The 18,076-nt window shown below is 32.0% G+C and overlaps 2 protein-coding genes across 2 annotated transcripts in view; both read left to right on the top strand.

The window, feature by feature from the left end:
* The window catches only part of LOC130670861 (angiotensin-converting enzyme), a 62,798-nt gene extending 56,616 nt beyond the window's left edge, over positions 1-6,182 (top strand). The window contains exons 12-13 of the mRNA XM_057474456.1: positions 2,019-2,185; positions 5,974-6,182. Coding sequence (XP_057330439.1) covers positions 2,019-2,185; positions 5,974-6,116 — 310 coding nt within the window. The 3' untranslated portion in view covers positions 6,117-6,182. The remainder of the gene's footprint in view (positions 1-2,018; positions 2,186-5,973) is intronic.
* Positions 6,183-7,144: 962 nt separating this feature from the next.
* Positions 7,145-12,728, top strand: LOC130671799 (uncharacterized). Its single transcript, XM_057475877.1, has 2 exons — positions 7,145-9,172; positions 9,240-12,728. Exons 1-2 carry the CDS (start codon positions 8,759-8,761, stop codon positions 9,975-9,977), a joined length of 1,152 nt encoding a protein of 383 aa, XP_057331860.1. The 5' UTR covers positions 7,145-8,758; the 3' UTR covers positions 9,978-12,728.
* The last annotated feature ends 5,348 nt before the right edge of the window (positions 12,729-18,076 follow it).

The raw sequence follows: 18,076 nt of genomic DNA, 5'->3' as shown, positions 1-18,076 counted from the left end.
TTCTTAGGTCTAGAAAAAATTTCTTGGCGCAAAAAATATTCTCTTACCTCAAGAAAATTTATGATCTCAGTTCAAAATGAAAAAAATTTCTTGAGGCGAATAAAAATTTTTTTTACCAAGAAATTTTATCAAGAAATCATTTTTACCAGATAAGGATGTAGAGTGGTTTGATATGTTATTTAAAAAAAATTTTGGATAGAAATAAGAAATTTTTTTTTTCTTTTTTTTCATCATGCTGTACCTCCAAAATTATAGTAGCTAAAAATTTGAAAAAATTCTGAGGAGTAACGGCTAATATAAGGATAAAGTCTACAGAGTTTCAAATTTTTCGAACAATTACTTTGGCCGGAATAAAAAATTAATCGTTCAATGCCAAAAATCACATGTTATTCAAATGGGAAATTTGCATCACTGTGCGGCACGGGTCAAAATTGAGATAGAAACCTGAAACTTTGAGCATATTTTTTTTTATCTATTTCGAACCACATAAACCTCTGGGAGCATAAAAATTTGAAAATATCCAAAATAAGGACCACCCTAATATATATATTAGGGTGATTCAAAAAACAAACAACTTTTTTTTTTTTCTTCCAAACAGGTTCAAGAGTTTCGTTTAGATAAAAAAAGACGCCTGTGAAAATTATAGCTCTTAATATTAATGTTAAGAGGTTCCGTATTGCACTTTTCTATTTCCCATAAGAATAACATGGAAAAAAATTTTTTTGCGTCTTCTGATTTTCATAAGTAGCTAACGATGCGTCATAGGAATAATTGGCAGGCATGTTTTTGTAGGTAATTGAATGCTCTACAAAAAAAGATTTTTATCATTTTTTGATAAATTTATTTGTTCAAAAGTTATTTGAGGTTGAAGTCGAATTCATATTGAATTTTGAGATCTTTTTACTTTTCCGGCGAAACTATCAGACCTATTACAAAATATTATGGAACCTTTTTTGTAGACAATTTTATTACCTACAAGTAATTCCCAATAAAGTTTTTTCGAATTCCGCATTGTTTTCTAGTTATTTTCATTTTAATGTCAAACTCAAAAAAAATAGTCTTCTGATCGATTTTATATATGCATGTATGTATGTATGTATGTATGTATGTATGTATGTATGTATGTATGTATGTATGTATATCTTATTACGTCACGTGATAATTAGATAGTATTTGTTTAAACCGGATGTAGTGATTTGTATCAAGAAAATATATATATATATATAATGCCGAGATTAAATTTTTTTAATTAAAAATAAAAAAAAATTAATTTTTTATTTTACATCAATACCCAGTAATTAAAGCGTACATTCATAGTCAATTAAGTAATTAACAATCTTTTTTTTTAAATAAACATAAATTACTACAATTTACTTTTAATTAGTGTGAGTATTAAATTAATAAAAATATCAAGTTAATAATTAATTCAAAAAAAGTTTGGGGTCGAACAAAAAATTGTAACGTTACTGAAAAGCTTTTAGTTTGACCGTTGATTCAACAATTGTTAAAAGTTTTGTCGAGTTTTGCCAAACATATTCTGGCTTTGATATAAATTATGAATTTTATTTTTTTTTTTTTTTTATGTCGGTTTTGTAAATTTTTTTTACGAAAATTTAAATGTAACTTTGAAATTGGGTTGAATTTTTTACGTCAACTGCAGCAACTTTTTTTAATAAATAAATAAACGTTAAATTAACAGCCATGTGATTTTATTTGTAAAAAATTCAAAAAAAAAAATTTAATGTATTTAAATTTAAAATAAAAAAAATTTCTCTTGAATGAGACCTTTGTAAATTTCAAGTAAACACACGTCTCCGGATTCCCGGCAATAATTTAAAAAAAAAAACAATCTCTGCATACTTACTAACAGCCAAAAGTTAAACTCATTAATTTATATATTTTTTATTCATTCGTAAATAAAAATTTCGGAGAAAGTAAATTTATTTTAAAAATTTGACGACATTTTTTTTGCTTCTGCTTCTGTTCCTGAGGTATAATAGACCGATTTTCACTTGCAGGAGATTGATGGAGAAAGGATCCTCAAGACCATGGCAGGACACACTCCAAGAGGCGATCGGTGAATTCAGATTGGACGGTGACGCACTCAGAGAATTTTTCAGGCCATTGGAGGATTGGCTGAGAACGGAAAATCTCAGGAACGGTGAAGTTGTCGGTTGGTCTTACGGTAAGTCCTATTATATATATTTATTATCACATCATTCAATATGTATCTCGGTCTGTCTCTATTTCTATATAGCCATACATATATACATATATATATATATAAATAAAATATATATAAAATTACTTTCCATCACATAAAGTAAAGTGAGCTAAAAAACAACCGACTTTCTGATCTTCCGGTTTATTATGTCTCAGTATTTTATTGATCATTGATCTCTAACGGATTTCCGTGTAATATATATATGTATATATATATTGATAATAAAATATAAAAGACCACTAGCCACTGCTCTTTATTATTGATATATTTATGATCATATTTCACTTTGAAAATAATTTATATAATCTAATCCCGCGAATAATAAATTTGAATTTTTCCCGCGAAATTTGAATTAAAAAATTTAAAGTTCAGAAATAATAAAATTTTTACTCGACTGAAAAGTGGCCGACAAAAGACTCGAAAGTGAATACAAGACCGAAATTTGACCCACGTCTAAAAAATTTTCTGTTCTATTTTGAGCTTGAAATTTTATTTTTAAAAAATACTACGGCCGAAAAAACGCAGACTCAATTTATGGGCGAATTTTCGGCCTATTTATGAGGAATAACAAAATTTCGAAGTTTTTCTGGCCTAATTTCGGCATTTTCCAATGAAATTCTTCAGCTGAGTCGTAATTTTGACAAAATTCAGCTTTTTCGGCCTTTTCTCCGTATTTTCGGTCGGAAAAGATAAAATTTATTGAGCAGACAAAAAAAAATTGATACCTCGGCCTAAAAATATTTTTGCAATTCCGAAAAAAATCAAAATTTCGTTCGTTCAAAAAAAAAAAATATCAGGCGCAAAAATTAATTATCGAGCCAAAGAAAATTATAATGAAGTTAACAGACAATTGAAAATTTCGGATTTTGTTTTTTCAAAAAATAAATCACAAAAAAATGCATACGTAGAAAATTAAAAAAACTAAGTGCAATTTTTCAAAATATTTTTTTTTTAGTAATTTATCATTTTTTAAAAATTCAAAAAATTATTAGATGTCGGCTGACTAGTATCAGAAAATTTTTTCCGTGGAAAAGTAAAAATTTTACCAATATTACTTAATATAAAAATAAATATAAGAACCCATGAATATATGAATAATCTTCTCATATATCTGTCGCTACTTACTCGCGATTATAATACGCTAAGCTGTATCCTCAATCCTCGCGTATGTCGGCGCTATCTAATCCGTGGGATTGAGTATTATTACGAAATGGGTGTAACGAGAGCGAAAGGAGCCTCTTACATTACATTACACTGCACTACACAACACAACACAACACTGCATTGCACTATACTAGATACCAGTGCAGCACATGTTAATAAACCCTCAAGACTAATATATAAGTAAAAGAACTAAACATAATAATAAATACATGAATATTTCTCATCAGTATTAATCTCTCGATACACGGACAGAAATACATGTGAGGGTGTCCGTGTCCTCCCACATGCACACACTGAGCTTTAGGTTTAAGTTTTTGTGCGATACAATGTAATGTAAGTACAAGTCGAGTTAATAATATGAAGAAAGATGTATGGCGGCGTCTGTTGCTGTATAAAGCTGTTATGTGTGTATAGAATCGTGAGACACGTTCGACGTCTTAGGTCGCTCTTATTTCCATGCCTCGTTGCCTTTGTTTAGCTCTCACGACACACTTTAACTTACTCAAGTCTTTAATATATTTTTTTATACATTTATTCTTACATATTTAACACGAAACACCCACGGAGATATTTACCCGTCCGATATCATGTCTATATATGAATATTCTTTAATTCACCTGAGAAAATCGCGGCTTTTTTTAGTGAGTCGGCTCTCTTTTAAATATTTCATATATGGAAAAAAAAATTTTCGTGGCGTAAGAAATATTCTGCATTAGGAGTTGAAAGTAAAACTTTTTCGAGTCTAGAAAAAATTTCCTGAATTTAAATGATACTGAAGTTAGCAGACGTCGATTTTTTAAAAAACGATAAATTATAAAAAAAAAAATATTTGAAAAAATTGCACTTATAGTTTTTAAAATTTTCTACATGTGCATTTTTCAGGTTTTTTTTTTCTTCAAATTTAATTCGGCAAAATAAATTAAAAAAATTTTTAATTGTCTGCTGACTTCAGGATCGTGAATTTAAAATTTTCTTGGAGCCAGTGGAAATTTTTATGTTTTTTGAATTTTTATTTTAATTATTTAAAAAAAAAAATCAATTAGTAGGAAATTAATCATTTTAGTAAACAATTAAAATTATTTTTAAAAATGAAAAAGAAAAAATTACAGTGGCTCATTTTCCCCGAATTTTCATATTGTTTCCTTTCCATGATAAAAAAAAATTTTTTAATTCAAATTTCTAAGTTGCCGCCTAAGCTAGTGAATTTGTTTCACTCAAGATATTCCATTTTGCCCCGATTCTCATGAGTAGTCAATTTTTTATAGAAAAATCATCATTACCCTGTAACTTTATGATTCAATTTTCTCAAACAAAACAATAAATAATAGTGTTGAGATTCTTATATATATTCTTATATTATTAATAACAATAATAATAATAATAATAGAGTGAGCTAATTTTCATGGGATTACAGATTACACATAAATTTATTTTTATTTACAATACAGCTTTTACTCGGAGAAATATATGAGAAGACAGACAATTAATAAATATCCTGTTGTTTATTCGTAGATATATATATTAGGGTGTGTCATTTTAAGGCTATATTTTTTTTTTACTGCTATACCAGAAAATCTGGTAGTATATAGAAAATAAAAAATTATGCCGCTGGGCTAAAGGGTTCAAGTCCAATAGCGGCTTAGCTCATCAAAAAATTCGATTTCCCATTTAAATAACACAGAAAATTTTTTTTTTTAACTTTGAGTATTTTTAACTCGTGCACAAATCAATAGATCGAATTGACTAATACATATTTTTGTAGGAAATTGAACGTTCTACAAAAAAGGTCTCTTATCATTTTTCGATCAATCGATCTGTTCTAAAGTTATCAGAGCTCGAAGTCAAGTTATAGTAAATTTCGAGATCATTTTACTTTTCCGGCAAAACTATCAGACTTATCACAAAATATTATAGAATCTTTTTTGTAGACAATTGTATTTCCTACAAATTATTATTCGTAAAATTTTTTTAAATTCCGCATTGTTTTCTAGTTATTTTCATTTTAATTTCGAGCTTTGAAAAAAGTAGTGTTCTGATCGATTTTAAGAGCTTGAAATTAAAATGAAAATAACTAGAAAACAATGCGGAATTCGAAAAAATTTTACTAATAATAATTTGTAGGAAATACAATTGTCTACAAAAAAGATTCTATAATATTTTGTGATAAGTCTGATAGTTTTGCCGGAAAAGTAAAAAGATCTCGAAGTTTACTATAACTTGACTTCGAGCTCAAATAACTTTAGAACAGATCGATTGATCGAAAAATGATAAGAGACCTTTTTTGTAGAGCGTTCAATTTCCTACAAAAATAGGTATTAGTCAATTCGATCTATTGATTTGTGCACGAGTTAAAAATACTCAAAGTTAAAAAAACAAATTTCCCGTGTTATTTAAACGGGAAATCGAATTTTTTGATGAGCTAAGCCGCCATTGGACTTGAACCCTTTAGCCCAGCGGCATAATTTTTTATTTTCTATATACTACCAGATTTTCTGGTATAGCAGTAAAAAAAAAATTATAGCCTTAAAATGACACACCCTAATATATATAGATATTCATATATTTATGTATATATGTGATTACAGACGGCGACTACTGCAAACGGAGCATCGAAACAGCCGGTCTTCAAGTCTATGGAGCTGGATTTTATAATAGTGCTTTCTCTGTTTATCAATATTCGAGTTTCGTTATGACTTTGCTATTAATTATTGTGACAGCCGTTTTTTAAAATGATTATTTTATAAATTTATTTATTACTTAAGTTATTACTCAAAATAAAATTTTTAAAAATATAAATGATTATTTGTTTAAATTTTTACTTCGATGGAAAAATATTTGACATTGAAAATTTTAGGTGTAATTTTATAAAAAGTTTTGTAAAATTTACATGGACACATAAATAATTTATGGTAAAATTTTTATAAATTGACTTCGTGTATAAAATAGATAAAAAAAAAATTAAGTGATTTAAAATGCAAATAAATCAGACCGCGAGATATAATAAGTATATTTTAAAATCAACGCACATATAAGAACGCGGAAAGAGAAATAAATGATCCTATACGCTACATAAATAAATACACAAATATATATGTATATATATATAAATGTATGTATATAATCAGTTGTCCATCACATCACGTTAGTCATAATAAAAAGTCTATAGAGACTTAATTTTCGAGATTAAATATCTCGATAACATTCTCTTAGCTACAATGCGCACATCAATTACACCAGCAACAAAACAAATATATAAATAGTATACAAATATATAACAAGTATTTCTTATATATATAACAAATATTTCTCAAAAATTTTTATTTATTTTGTATAAAAAATTTTAAATAGATATATTTTTGTTTACTGTAACAAGATGGCGGGAAAATCTATTGTGCGCAGGCGCATAAAGAGGGGGAAAACCCGAAGATACCCGAAGTAAATTTCTGTACTAGTGCGATAATTTCCCAAAAAAAAATTTTTATAGTAAATTTTTTTTATTTAAAAAAAAATTGAATTTTGGTTTCCATAAAATTTTGAAAACGAAAATTTTTTTCATAATTCAAAATAAATTTTGAAATTAAGATGAATATCAAATTAATTATGATACTGAAGTAAGCAACCGTCAAATAATTTTGGAGTTTAAAAAAAATGATAAATTATAAAAAAAAAAATTATTTTGAAAAATTGCACTTGTAGATTTTTTTATTTTCTACATGTGCATTTTTTTAGTTTTTTTTTTTTTTGCAATTGATTTGGTGAAAAAAAAATCCAAAAATTGTTGATTGTCTGATAACTTCTGGATCATAAATTAATTACTAAATTTTTTTTATTCTTTCAAAAATACAAAAACTTTTTGTAAAAAAAAAAGAAAAGAAAAGTCTCCGCAGAACGTGATGAACAATGAGTCTAATGCCCTATAGAGTCTGGCTTTCACCGTTTAGCCGACGTTAAAAGGAAGTAAAAAAAAAAAAAAAAAACCAAATAGATAAAGTGTAATATAAGTAAATATATAAGGGAGTTATAGAGAAACGGAATCTGGTGTAAGTATGAAAAAATTAAATTGAATTTTAAAAAACGCTTTATAATAGACACTAATGAGACGATGATACGCTAGATCTTATTTGTAATTCTCCTGGTAACTGTTTTAGTTGTAAATTGGCTGAGATACTTGACGTTAAATTGTTTGTAGACGTCTCCTGACTGTGACACCTTCTGGGAAATAGTAATTATGAGCCTTTCACGTAATGTGATGTAATGGAGATTAAAAGACACGTTGGGCGCCAGATAAGTTTCATTTTTTATTGTTGGTATTTATGAGTACGCCGGGCGTTTAAATTTAATGGATAATTTTTTCGGTGATTAATTATCGCAGTTAATGGTTTATTTGGGTATTCAATTAATTTTAATTGGCTGAAAGTAATGATGAAAGGTATTTAATTATGACATTGTCATGCTGATTGATCAAGAGTAAATTGCATTTAATTATTAAATTGAGATTAAGGTATTACTCATATAGAATTTTATTAATCGTCATAATTATTCATGATACGGTCATTTGACTGCTGCTTTGCGACATTAATATTTTTTTTTTCACTATGAATTTTTTTTATTACGTAACAGAAAAAAATTAATTCTTGGCGCAATTTATTTTTCTCGTCCCCGGAAAATTTTTACTTGACCCAAAAAAATTTTTTAGGTCAAGTTAAAATTTTCTTGGGGTAGAAAATAATTTTTGCGTCGATCGATCATTAAAAAAAAAATTATCGATTGAATTGATCCAGACCAATAATTTTATACTTGATCCTAAAGTTAGTAGACAATTCAAAATTTTGGGATTTTTTTTTTTCAACAAATAAATTACAATAAAAAAAAACTGAAAAATGCACATGTAGAGAATTGAAAAAATTAGGGGTGTAATTTCTTAAAATATTTTTCATAACTCCTGCCTTTAAAGTTCAATATTCGAGCGTCGTGTAGCGCGAGTAAAATAGGTCTTTCTCTCGATAACTCGACGAAACTATACAACGATGTCGAAAAATCAGCTGTTGGACTTTTCAGCATGATTTTACTGTGCTGAAAAGTAATTGGCTATAGGAAATGTATTCAAATTACCTAGCGACCGTCGTTCACTCGAGTTAAAAAGAGATAGCGATACTTTTTTCTCCATATACTCCTACTGTCGCGTTTATCCTGAAATCCGCACATGCGCAAATAGAAAGACGACAATTGGAAACCAGCATTGTGATCATATGTGTCTTATTCTTATTGAAAATCATAACCTGTGTGTTTGATTGTGAAAATTATAATATTATATTATTTATTGTTCATAAAAAATTGCCACATTATTAAAAACATAGATTTTAATAAACTATGGCCGATTTAACGCGACAGTGTACTCCGCCAAATTTGGTTGCTGCGGCACAAAAAGCGACGCTAAATCTTTTACCCAAAAAATCAAAAGCGTTATACAACAAAGCTTATGATAAGTTTTTAGATTGGCGTAAATTAAATAAGACAGAATCGTTCTCCGAGACTGTAATATTAGCCTATTTAAATCACCTGTCTGAAACATTATCACCATCGACATTATGGTCACAGTTTTCGATGATAAAAACGACAATTTTATTAAATCATAATGTGGACATAAAAAATTATGGGAAAGTCACAGCTTTTTTAAAAAACAAATCGATTGGATATAAACCTAAGAAAGCTAAAACTCTAACATCAAATGAAGTAGAAAAATTCTTAAATGAAGCTCCTGATGAAATATATCTTGCTTTAAAAGTAAGTTTATAATAATTTAAATTCTCACTTATAATCTGTGAATTAAAAAATTAACTATTATTTTTAGGCTATTTTAATTTTTGGCGTAAGTGGGGCGTGCAGGCGCGGTGAATTATCGAGTATGACTACTAATAATATAAAAATTGTTGACGAATCTACTATACTTGTCCAATTACCTAAAACTAAAACTAACGTTGCCAGGTCATTTACTATTATCGATACATTTAATGAAGTGGTAAAAAAATATATGTCAACACGCCCAAAAGAAACAAAGATTGATCGTTTTTTTTTAAAATACGCCAATGGTAAATGCCAACAACAGCCGATGGGAATAAACAAAATTGGTTCTATTCCGAAAATAATTGCTGAGTATTTAAAACTACCTGAACCGGAATTATATACAGGTCACTCATTACGACGTACTTCAGCAACATTACTAGCTGATGCAGGCGCTGATTTGCTAACGTTAAAACGTCACGGAGGATGGAAATCTAGTAATGTTGCTGAAGGATACATCGATGATTCGGTAGGAAACAAAAAAGAAATCGCCAGTAAAATAAAAAAAAATATAATTTTGAATAAAGAAAATCAGACTATTGAAACGAGTGAAGCTAATATTGAAATTACTGAAGATATTAACCAAAATGAATTAGTTAAAGATAATTTATCTGCTGTAGTGTCTCAAGTACAAAATACTACTGTACATAAGAATCTTGATATTTCATCAACAATTACCATGCCTTCTAAAAATATGAATTTCTCGTTCCACAATTGTACCGTCAATTTCAACTTTGATAATAAATAAATATTATATGTACTAATTATTCTTACGGAAAAATAATACTAAAAAATTTTTAGATTAATGTAATTCAAAAGAAAATTAAAATTAAAACAGAAATTAAGAGTTCAATTACAAAATAAAACATTAATAGATTGTTATTATTTACACCTGTACAATTATTTATATTCAGGAGGTAATTTTTTATTTTTTGAATGATTGAATTCCTCTCAATTAAACTTTAAAGGCAGTCATTATAAAAAATATTGTTCGATACATAAAATTAAAAAGAGGGATACGGTATGCATGTATTGTCAACACTCGTCTAGGGATATGTTACATTCACAACGAGAACTCGTACCTACATCTCTCTCGCACTCGCTTCGCTCGTGCGAGAAAGATGTATGTACTCGTTCTCGTTGAGAATGCGGCATAACCCAAGACTTGTGTCGCCAATCCAAGCATGCCGCAAACCCTCTTTTTAATCCTACGTATCGAAAATAGCTATTTTTAACTTCCCGCTAAGAAAATTGTAAATTTTCAAAAATTCGGGAAGTTATTGGTTTCGGTCCGATTTACGAAAATCGAATTTCCATCAGATGTCGACGTTTCGAGGTCCTAGGAAGCTATCCTGACTAATTTCACGATGATGTCCGAGTGTATGTATGTGTGTACGTACGTACGTACGTACGTACGTACGTACGTACGTATGTATGTATGTAAATATTCATAACTCTTGAACGGATGAACCGATTTTGATCGTTGAGGTGTCATTCGACGCGGCTTGTTAATGTCTTGAGGCCGTATAAATTTGAACTTAATCGGTAGGGTGCGTTCAGAGATATTTCAAAAATAAAATTTTTTCGAAAATGTTTTATTTGGATAACTATTAATTTGCTCGATGGATTTATTCCAAAATCTAATCAGCTCTAAAACTCTATAAGCCGCGTCGAATGCCACCTCAACCATCAAAATCGGTTCATTCGTTCAAGAGAAACCGTTGACGAAAGAATTCAAAAAAAATTTTTTCCTTGGTTTTTTTGAAATTTCTCAAAAACGGCTGAATAAATCAATTTCAAAATTCGACCAGCTTTAGAACTTGATAAAACGCGTCGATTGCCACCTCAACCATCAAAATCGGTTAATTCGTTCGCGAGATATCGTGGAAGAAAGAAATGCTAAAAAATGGTTTTTTACAAAACAATGGCATACAAAAGTAATTGCGAGCTCGAAGAGCTCGAAAATATATTCACAATAATGTTTTCGAGCTCAGCGAGCTCGGAAACAGCGGGAAGTTTTGGGGCTGGCCCGCAGGGTCAACTGACAGACCGATTTTTTTTATAATTTATCGCTTAAAAAAAATCAAAAACTTATCAGACGTCGACTAACTTCAGTATCATTGATATTTTTTTTATTTACTATGAATTTTTTTATTACATAACAGAAAAAAAATGAATTTTTAGCGCAATTAATTTTTCTCGCTCCCGGAAAATTTTTACCCGACCTAAGAAATTTTTTCCTTGACCCAAGAAAATTTTTACTTGACCTATGAAATTTTCTACTTCACGAATTGTAAACGGAAATTTTTTAGGGAGAAGCCAAGAAAAAATATTTTGGGGCAAAAAAAAATTTCTTAGGTCAAGTAAAAATTTTGTAGGGGCGAGAAAAAAATTTTTCGTCAAAAAATCAATTTTTCCTGTGTATCGATCATTAAAAAAAATGATCTATTAAATTGATCTTGATCCTAAAGTTAGTAGACACTTAAAAATTTTCGGATTTTTTTTTCCATCAAATAAATTACAATAAAAAAAAAACTAAAAAAATGCACATGTAGAAAATTGAAAAAACTCGATGTGTAATTTTTTCGAATAATTTTTTTTTTATAATTTATCCCTTAAAAAAAAATCCCAAACATCAGGCGTCGACTAACTTCAGTATCATTGATATTTTTCCCTATAGAATGACTTTCATTTATAAAAAAAAAAAAAATGTCATGATACTCAGTAATAATTAATACACCCGACCTGTGTACTCTTGATATATAATAAAAAAAATTGTTATTTAATAAGAGGGCGAAAATAACAGAAATTACAAACTGCAAATTTTTTTTTTTTTTTCACTATTACGAGAGCACGAAAAAATGAATGATAATTTTCTCATGATTACACACATCTAGACTAAAGACATGTGCACGTGTAGATATATATGTATATATAATTTACAACAAAATGAAGAAAGTCTCTATCGAGTACTACCGGTCTATACAATGATTGCATCGAATTGAACATAACAATGACACGCGTGCCAGACAGTCCGAGTTATTGAACAGCCGGTTTTAACTCTTGCATATATTTGTCAGACATACCCATATATATATATATATATATATATATATATATATATATATATTGGGTCTACTGTACTCTGACAATGACTACATGCACTTGCATTTTAAACTGAACGTAATCGAGTGTTGCGATAAATTGCGGGTCATTATAATTATTTTTTATTTTTAAGACTGTCTATAGTTCCGTACAACAATTACTTTTTTTGACCATTGTTATCATTGTCGCTGTCCTTTCTTAATCAAGTAATTACTATTATGTATAATAACTACAATGAACACGTATTATATATATATAATTTATGATATAAATATAAGTAACCTTGTCATTACACACCGTCCATAATTATCTTGACGATTAAATCACATTAGTTTTTATTGTAATAATGAATTGTATTATAATTATTTAAGATTGAAAAATAAATAGAAAATGTAACCGTTTATTGAATTTGAATTTTTTTTTTTTTTATTCATTTCTTTTTTTTTTCTAGGCGAAGTCAAGGAAAAATGATTTTTTTAGGTTATGACAGCGCGTCAGGTGGGCCAGGGTCAGGAAATGGCGAAGGATGAAACTAGTTATGGATTTTAGCGAAGTGTGGACCGTAACGTTTTTTCTGTTGGAAATATCTCAGTACAATATAAACGTTTTTTGTTCATTATGATGTCCTCTAGTAGAAAAACCCTGAAAAAGTCCTGGGAAAAATTTATTTTCCGAACTCAGACTCGTAAGAGGCTGGGTGGACATGGGTAGAGATGGGTAGAGATGGGTGGAGATGGCCGGGGATGATTCTCTATGAAAAGTGGCCGTAATTTTTTTTCTGTTGGGAATAGCTCAGTACAATATTAACGTTTTTTGTTCATTATGATGTCCTCTAGTAGAAGAAACCCGAAAAAGTCCTGGGAAAAATTTATTTTCATAATTCAGACTCATATAAGGCTGGGTGGACATGGGTGGAGATGGGTGGAGATGGTCGGGGATGATTCTCTATGAAAAGTGGCCGTAATTTTTTTAACTTCCCGCTAAGAAAATTGTAAATTTTCAAAAATTCGGGAAGTTATTGGTTTCGGTCCGATTTACGAAAATCGAATTTCCATCAGATGTTGACGTTTCGAGGTCCTAGGAAGCTATCCTGACTAATTTCACGATGATGTCCGAGTGTATGTATGTGTGTACGTACGTACGTACGTTCGTACGTACGTACGTATGTATGTATGTAAATATTCATAACTCTTGAACGGATGAACCGATTTTGATCGTTAAGGTGTCATTCGACGCGGCTTGTTAATGTCTTGAAGCCGTAAAAATTTAAACTTAATCGGTAGGGTGCGTTCAGAGATATTTCAAAAATAAAATTTTTTCGAAAATGTTTTATTTGGATAACTTTTAATTTGCTCGATGGATTTATTCCAAAATCTAATCAGCTCTAAAACTCTATAAGCCGCGTCGAATGCCACCTCAACCATCAAAATCGGTTCATTCGTTCAAGAGAAACCGTTGACGAAAGAATTCAAAAAAAAATTTTTTTTTGGTTTTTTCGAAATTTCTCAAAAACGACTGGATAAATCGATTTCAAAATTTGATCAGCTTTAGAACTTGATAAAACACGTCGATTGCCGCCTCAACCATCAAAATCGGTTAATTCGTTCGCGAGATATCGTGGGAGAAAGAAATGCTAAAAAATGGTTTTTTACAAAACAATGGCATACAAAAGTATTTGCGAGCTCGAAGAGCTCGAAAATGTATTAACAATAATGTTTTCGAGCTCAACGAGCTCGAAAACAGCGGGAAGTTTTGGGGCTGGCCCGCAGGGTCATCTGACAGACCGATTTTTTCTGTTGGGAATAGCTCAGTACAATATTAACGTTTTTTGTTCATTATGATGTCCTCTAGTAGAAGAAACCCGAAAAAGTCCAGGGAAAAATTTATTTTCATAATTCAGACTCATATAAGGCTGGGTGGACATGGGTGGAGATGGGTGGAGATGGTCGGGGATGATTCTCTATGAAAAGTGGCCGTAATTTTTTTTCTGTTGGGAATAGCTCAGTACAATATTAACGTTTTTTGTTCATTATGATGTCCTCTAGTAGAAGAAACCCGAAAAAGTCCTGGGAAAAATTTATTTTCCGAACTCAGACTCGTAAGAGGCTGGGTGGACATGGGTGGAGATGGGTGGAGATGGTCGGGGATGATTCTCTATAAAAAGTGGCCGTAATTTTTTTTCTGTTGGGAATATCTCAGTACAATATTAACGTTTTTTGTTCATTATGATGTCCTCTAGTAGAAAAACCCTGAAAAAGTCCTGGGAAAAATTTATGTTCCGAACTCAGACTCGTAAGAGGCTGGGTGGACATGGGTGGACGTGGGTGGAGATGGGTAGAGATGGCCGGGGATGATTCTCTATGAAAAGTGGCCGTAATTTTTTTTCTGTTGGGAATAGCTCAGTACAATATTAACGTTTTTTGTTCATTATGATGTCCTCTAGTAGAAAAACCCTGAAAAAGTCCTGGGAAAAATTTATTTTCCGAACTCAGACTCGTAAGAGGCTGGGTGGACATGGGTGGAGATGGGTGGAGATGGTCGGGGATGATTCTCTATAAAAAGTGGCCGTAATTTTTTTTCTGTTGGGAATATCTCAGTACAATATTAACGTTTTTTGTTCATTATGATGTCCTCTAGTAGAAAAACCCTGAAAAAGTCCTGGGAAAAATTTATGTTCCGAACTCAGACTCGTAAGAGGCTGGGTGGACATGGGTGGACGTGGGTGGAGATGGGTAGAGATGGCCGGGGATGATTCTCTATGAAAAGTGGCCGTAATTTTTTTTCTGTTGGGAATAGCTCAGTACAATATTAACGTTTTTTGTTCATTATGATGTCCTCTAGTAGAAGAAACCCGAAAAAGTCCTGGGAAAAATTTATTTTCCGAACTCAGACTCGTAAGAGGCTGGGTGGACATGGGTGGAGATGGGTGGAGATGGTCGGGGATGATTCTCTATAAAAAGTGGCCGTAATTTTTTTTCTGTTGGGAATATCTCAGTACAATATTAACGTTTTTTGTTCATTATGATGTCCTCTAGTAGAAAAACCCTGAAAAAGTCCTGGGAAAAATTTATGTTCCGAACTCAGACTCGTAAGAGGCTGGGTGGACATGGGTGGAGATGGGTGGAGATGGTCGGGGATGATTCTCTATGAAAAGTGGCCGTAATTTTTTTTCTGTTGGGAATAGCTCAGTACAATATTAACGTTTTTTGTTCATTATGATGTCCTCTAGTAGAAGAAACCCGAAAAAGTCCTGGGAAAAATTTATTTTCCGAACTCAGACTCGTAAGAGGCTGGGTGGACATGGGTGGACGTGGGTGGAGATGGGTAGAGATGGCCGGGGATGATTCTCTATGAAAAGTGGCCGTAATTTTTTTTCTGTTGGGAATAGCTCAGTACAATATTTACGTTTTTTGTTCATTATGATGTCCTCTAGTAGAAGAAACCCGAAAAAGTCCTGGGAAAAATTTATTTTCCGAACTCAGACTCGTAAGAGGCTGGGTGGACATGGGTGGAGATGGGTGGAGATGGTCGGGGATGATTCTCTATAAAAAGTGGCCGTAATTTTTTTTCTGTTGGGAATATCTCAGTACAATATTAACGTTTTTTGTTCATTATGATGTCCTCTAGTAGAAAAACCCTGAAAAAGTCCTGGGAAAAATTTATGTTCCGAACTCAGACTCGTAAGAGGCTGGGTGGACATGGGTGGAGATGGGTGGAGATGGTCGGGGATGATTCTCTATGAAAAGTGGCCGTAATTTTTTTTCTGTTGGGAATAGCTCAGTACAATATTAACGTTTTTTGTTCATTATGATGTCCTCTAGTAGAAGAAACCCGAAAAAGTCCTGGGAAAAATTTATTTTCCGAACTCAGACTCGTAAGAGGCTGGGTGGACATGGGTGGACGTGGGTGGAGATGGGTAGAGATGGCCGGGGATGATTCTCTATGAAAAGTGGCCGTAATTTTTTTTCTGTTGGGAATAGCTCAGTACAATATTAACGTTTTTTGTTCATTATGATGTCCTCTAGTAGAAGAAACCCGAAAAAGTCCTGGGAAAAATTTATTTTCCGAACTCAGACTCGTAAGAGGCTGGGTGGACATGGGTGGAGATGGGTGGAGATGGTCGGGGATGATTCTCTATAAAAAGTGGCCGTAATTTTTTTTCTGTTGGGAATATCTCAGTACAATATTAACGTTTTTTGTTCATTATGATGTCCTCTAGTAGAAAAACCCTGAAAAAGTCCTGGGAAAAATTTATGTTCCGAACTCAGACTCGTAAGAGGCTGGGTGGACATGGGTGGAGATGGGTGGAGATGGTCGGGGATGATTCTCTATGAAAAGTGGCCGTAATTTTTTTTCTGTTGGGAATAGCTCAGTACAATATTAACGTTTTTTGTTCATTATGATGTCCTCTAGTAGAAGAAACCCGAAAAAGTCCTGGGAAAAATTTATTTTCCGAACTCAGACTCGTAAGAGGCTGGGTGGACATGGGTGGACGTGGGTGGAGATGGGTAGAGATGGCCGGGGATGATTCTCTATGAAAAGTGGCCGTAATTTTTTTTCTGTTGGGAATAGCTCAGTACAATATTTACGTTTTTTGTTCATTATGATGTCCTCTAGTAGAAGAAACCCGAAAAAGTCCTGGGAAAAATTTATTTTCCGAACTCAGACTCGTAAGAGGCTGGGTGGACATGGGTGGAGATGGGTGGAGATGGTCGGGGATGATTCTCTATAAAAAGTGGCCGTAATTTTTTTTCTGTTGGGAATATCTCAGTACAATATTAACGTTTTTTGTTCATTATGATGTCCTCTAGTAGAAAAACCCTGAAAAAGTCCTGGGAAAAATTTATGTTCCGAACTCAGACTCGTAAGAGGCTGGGTGGACATGGGTGGAGATGGGTGGAGATGGTCGGGGATGATTCTCTATGAAAAGTGGCCGTAATTTTTTTTCTGTTGGGAATAGCTCAGTACAATATTAACGTTTTTTGTTCATTATGATGTCCTCTAGTAGAAGAAACCCGAAAAAGTCCTGGGAAAAATTTATTTTCCGAACTCAGACTCGTAAGAGGCTGGGTGGACATGGGTGGACGTGGGTGGAGATGGGTAGAGATGGCCGGGGATGATTCTCTATGAAAAGTGGCCGTAATTTTTTTTCTGTTGGGAATAGCTCAGTACAATACTAACGTTTTTTGTTCATTATGATGTCCTCTAGTAGAAAAACCCTGAAAAAGTCCTGGGAAAAATTTATTTTCCGAACTCAGACTCGTAAGAGGCTGGTCGGACATGGGTGGACATGGGTGGAGATGGTCGGGGATGATTCTCTATGAAAAGTGGCCGTAATTTTTTTTCTGTTGGGAATATCTCAGTACAATACTAACGTTTTTTGTTCATTATGATGTCCTCTAGTAGAAAAACCCTGAAAAAGTCCTGGGAAAAATTTATTTTCCGAACTCAGACTCGTAAGAGGCTGGTCGGACATGGGTGGACATGGGTGGAGATGGTCGGGGATGATTCTCTATGAAAAGTGGCCGTAATTTTTTTTCTGTTGGGAATAGCTCAGTACAATACTAACGTTTTTTGTTCATTATGATGTCCTCTAGTAGAAAAACCCTGAAAAAGTCCTGGGAAAAATTTATTTTCCGAACTCAGACTCGTAAGAGGCTGGTCGGACATGGGTGGACATGGGTGGAGATGGTCGGGGATGATTCTCTATGAAAAGTGGCCGTAATTTTTTTTCTGTTGGGA

Source organism: Microplitis mediator, chromosome 7 (assembly GCF_029852145.1).
Source record: "Microplitis mediator isolate UGA2020A chromosome 7, iyMicMedi2.1, whole genome shotgun sequence".
Classification (NCBI taxonomy): domain Eukaryota; kingdom Metazoa; phylum Arthropoda; class Insecta; order Hymenoptera; family Braconidae; genus Microplitis; species Microplitis mediator.
This window is presented reverse-complemented; position numbering and strand designations above follow the sequence as displayed.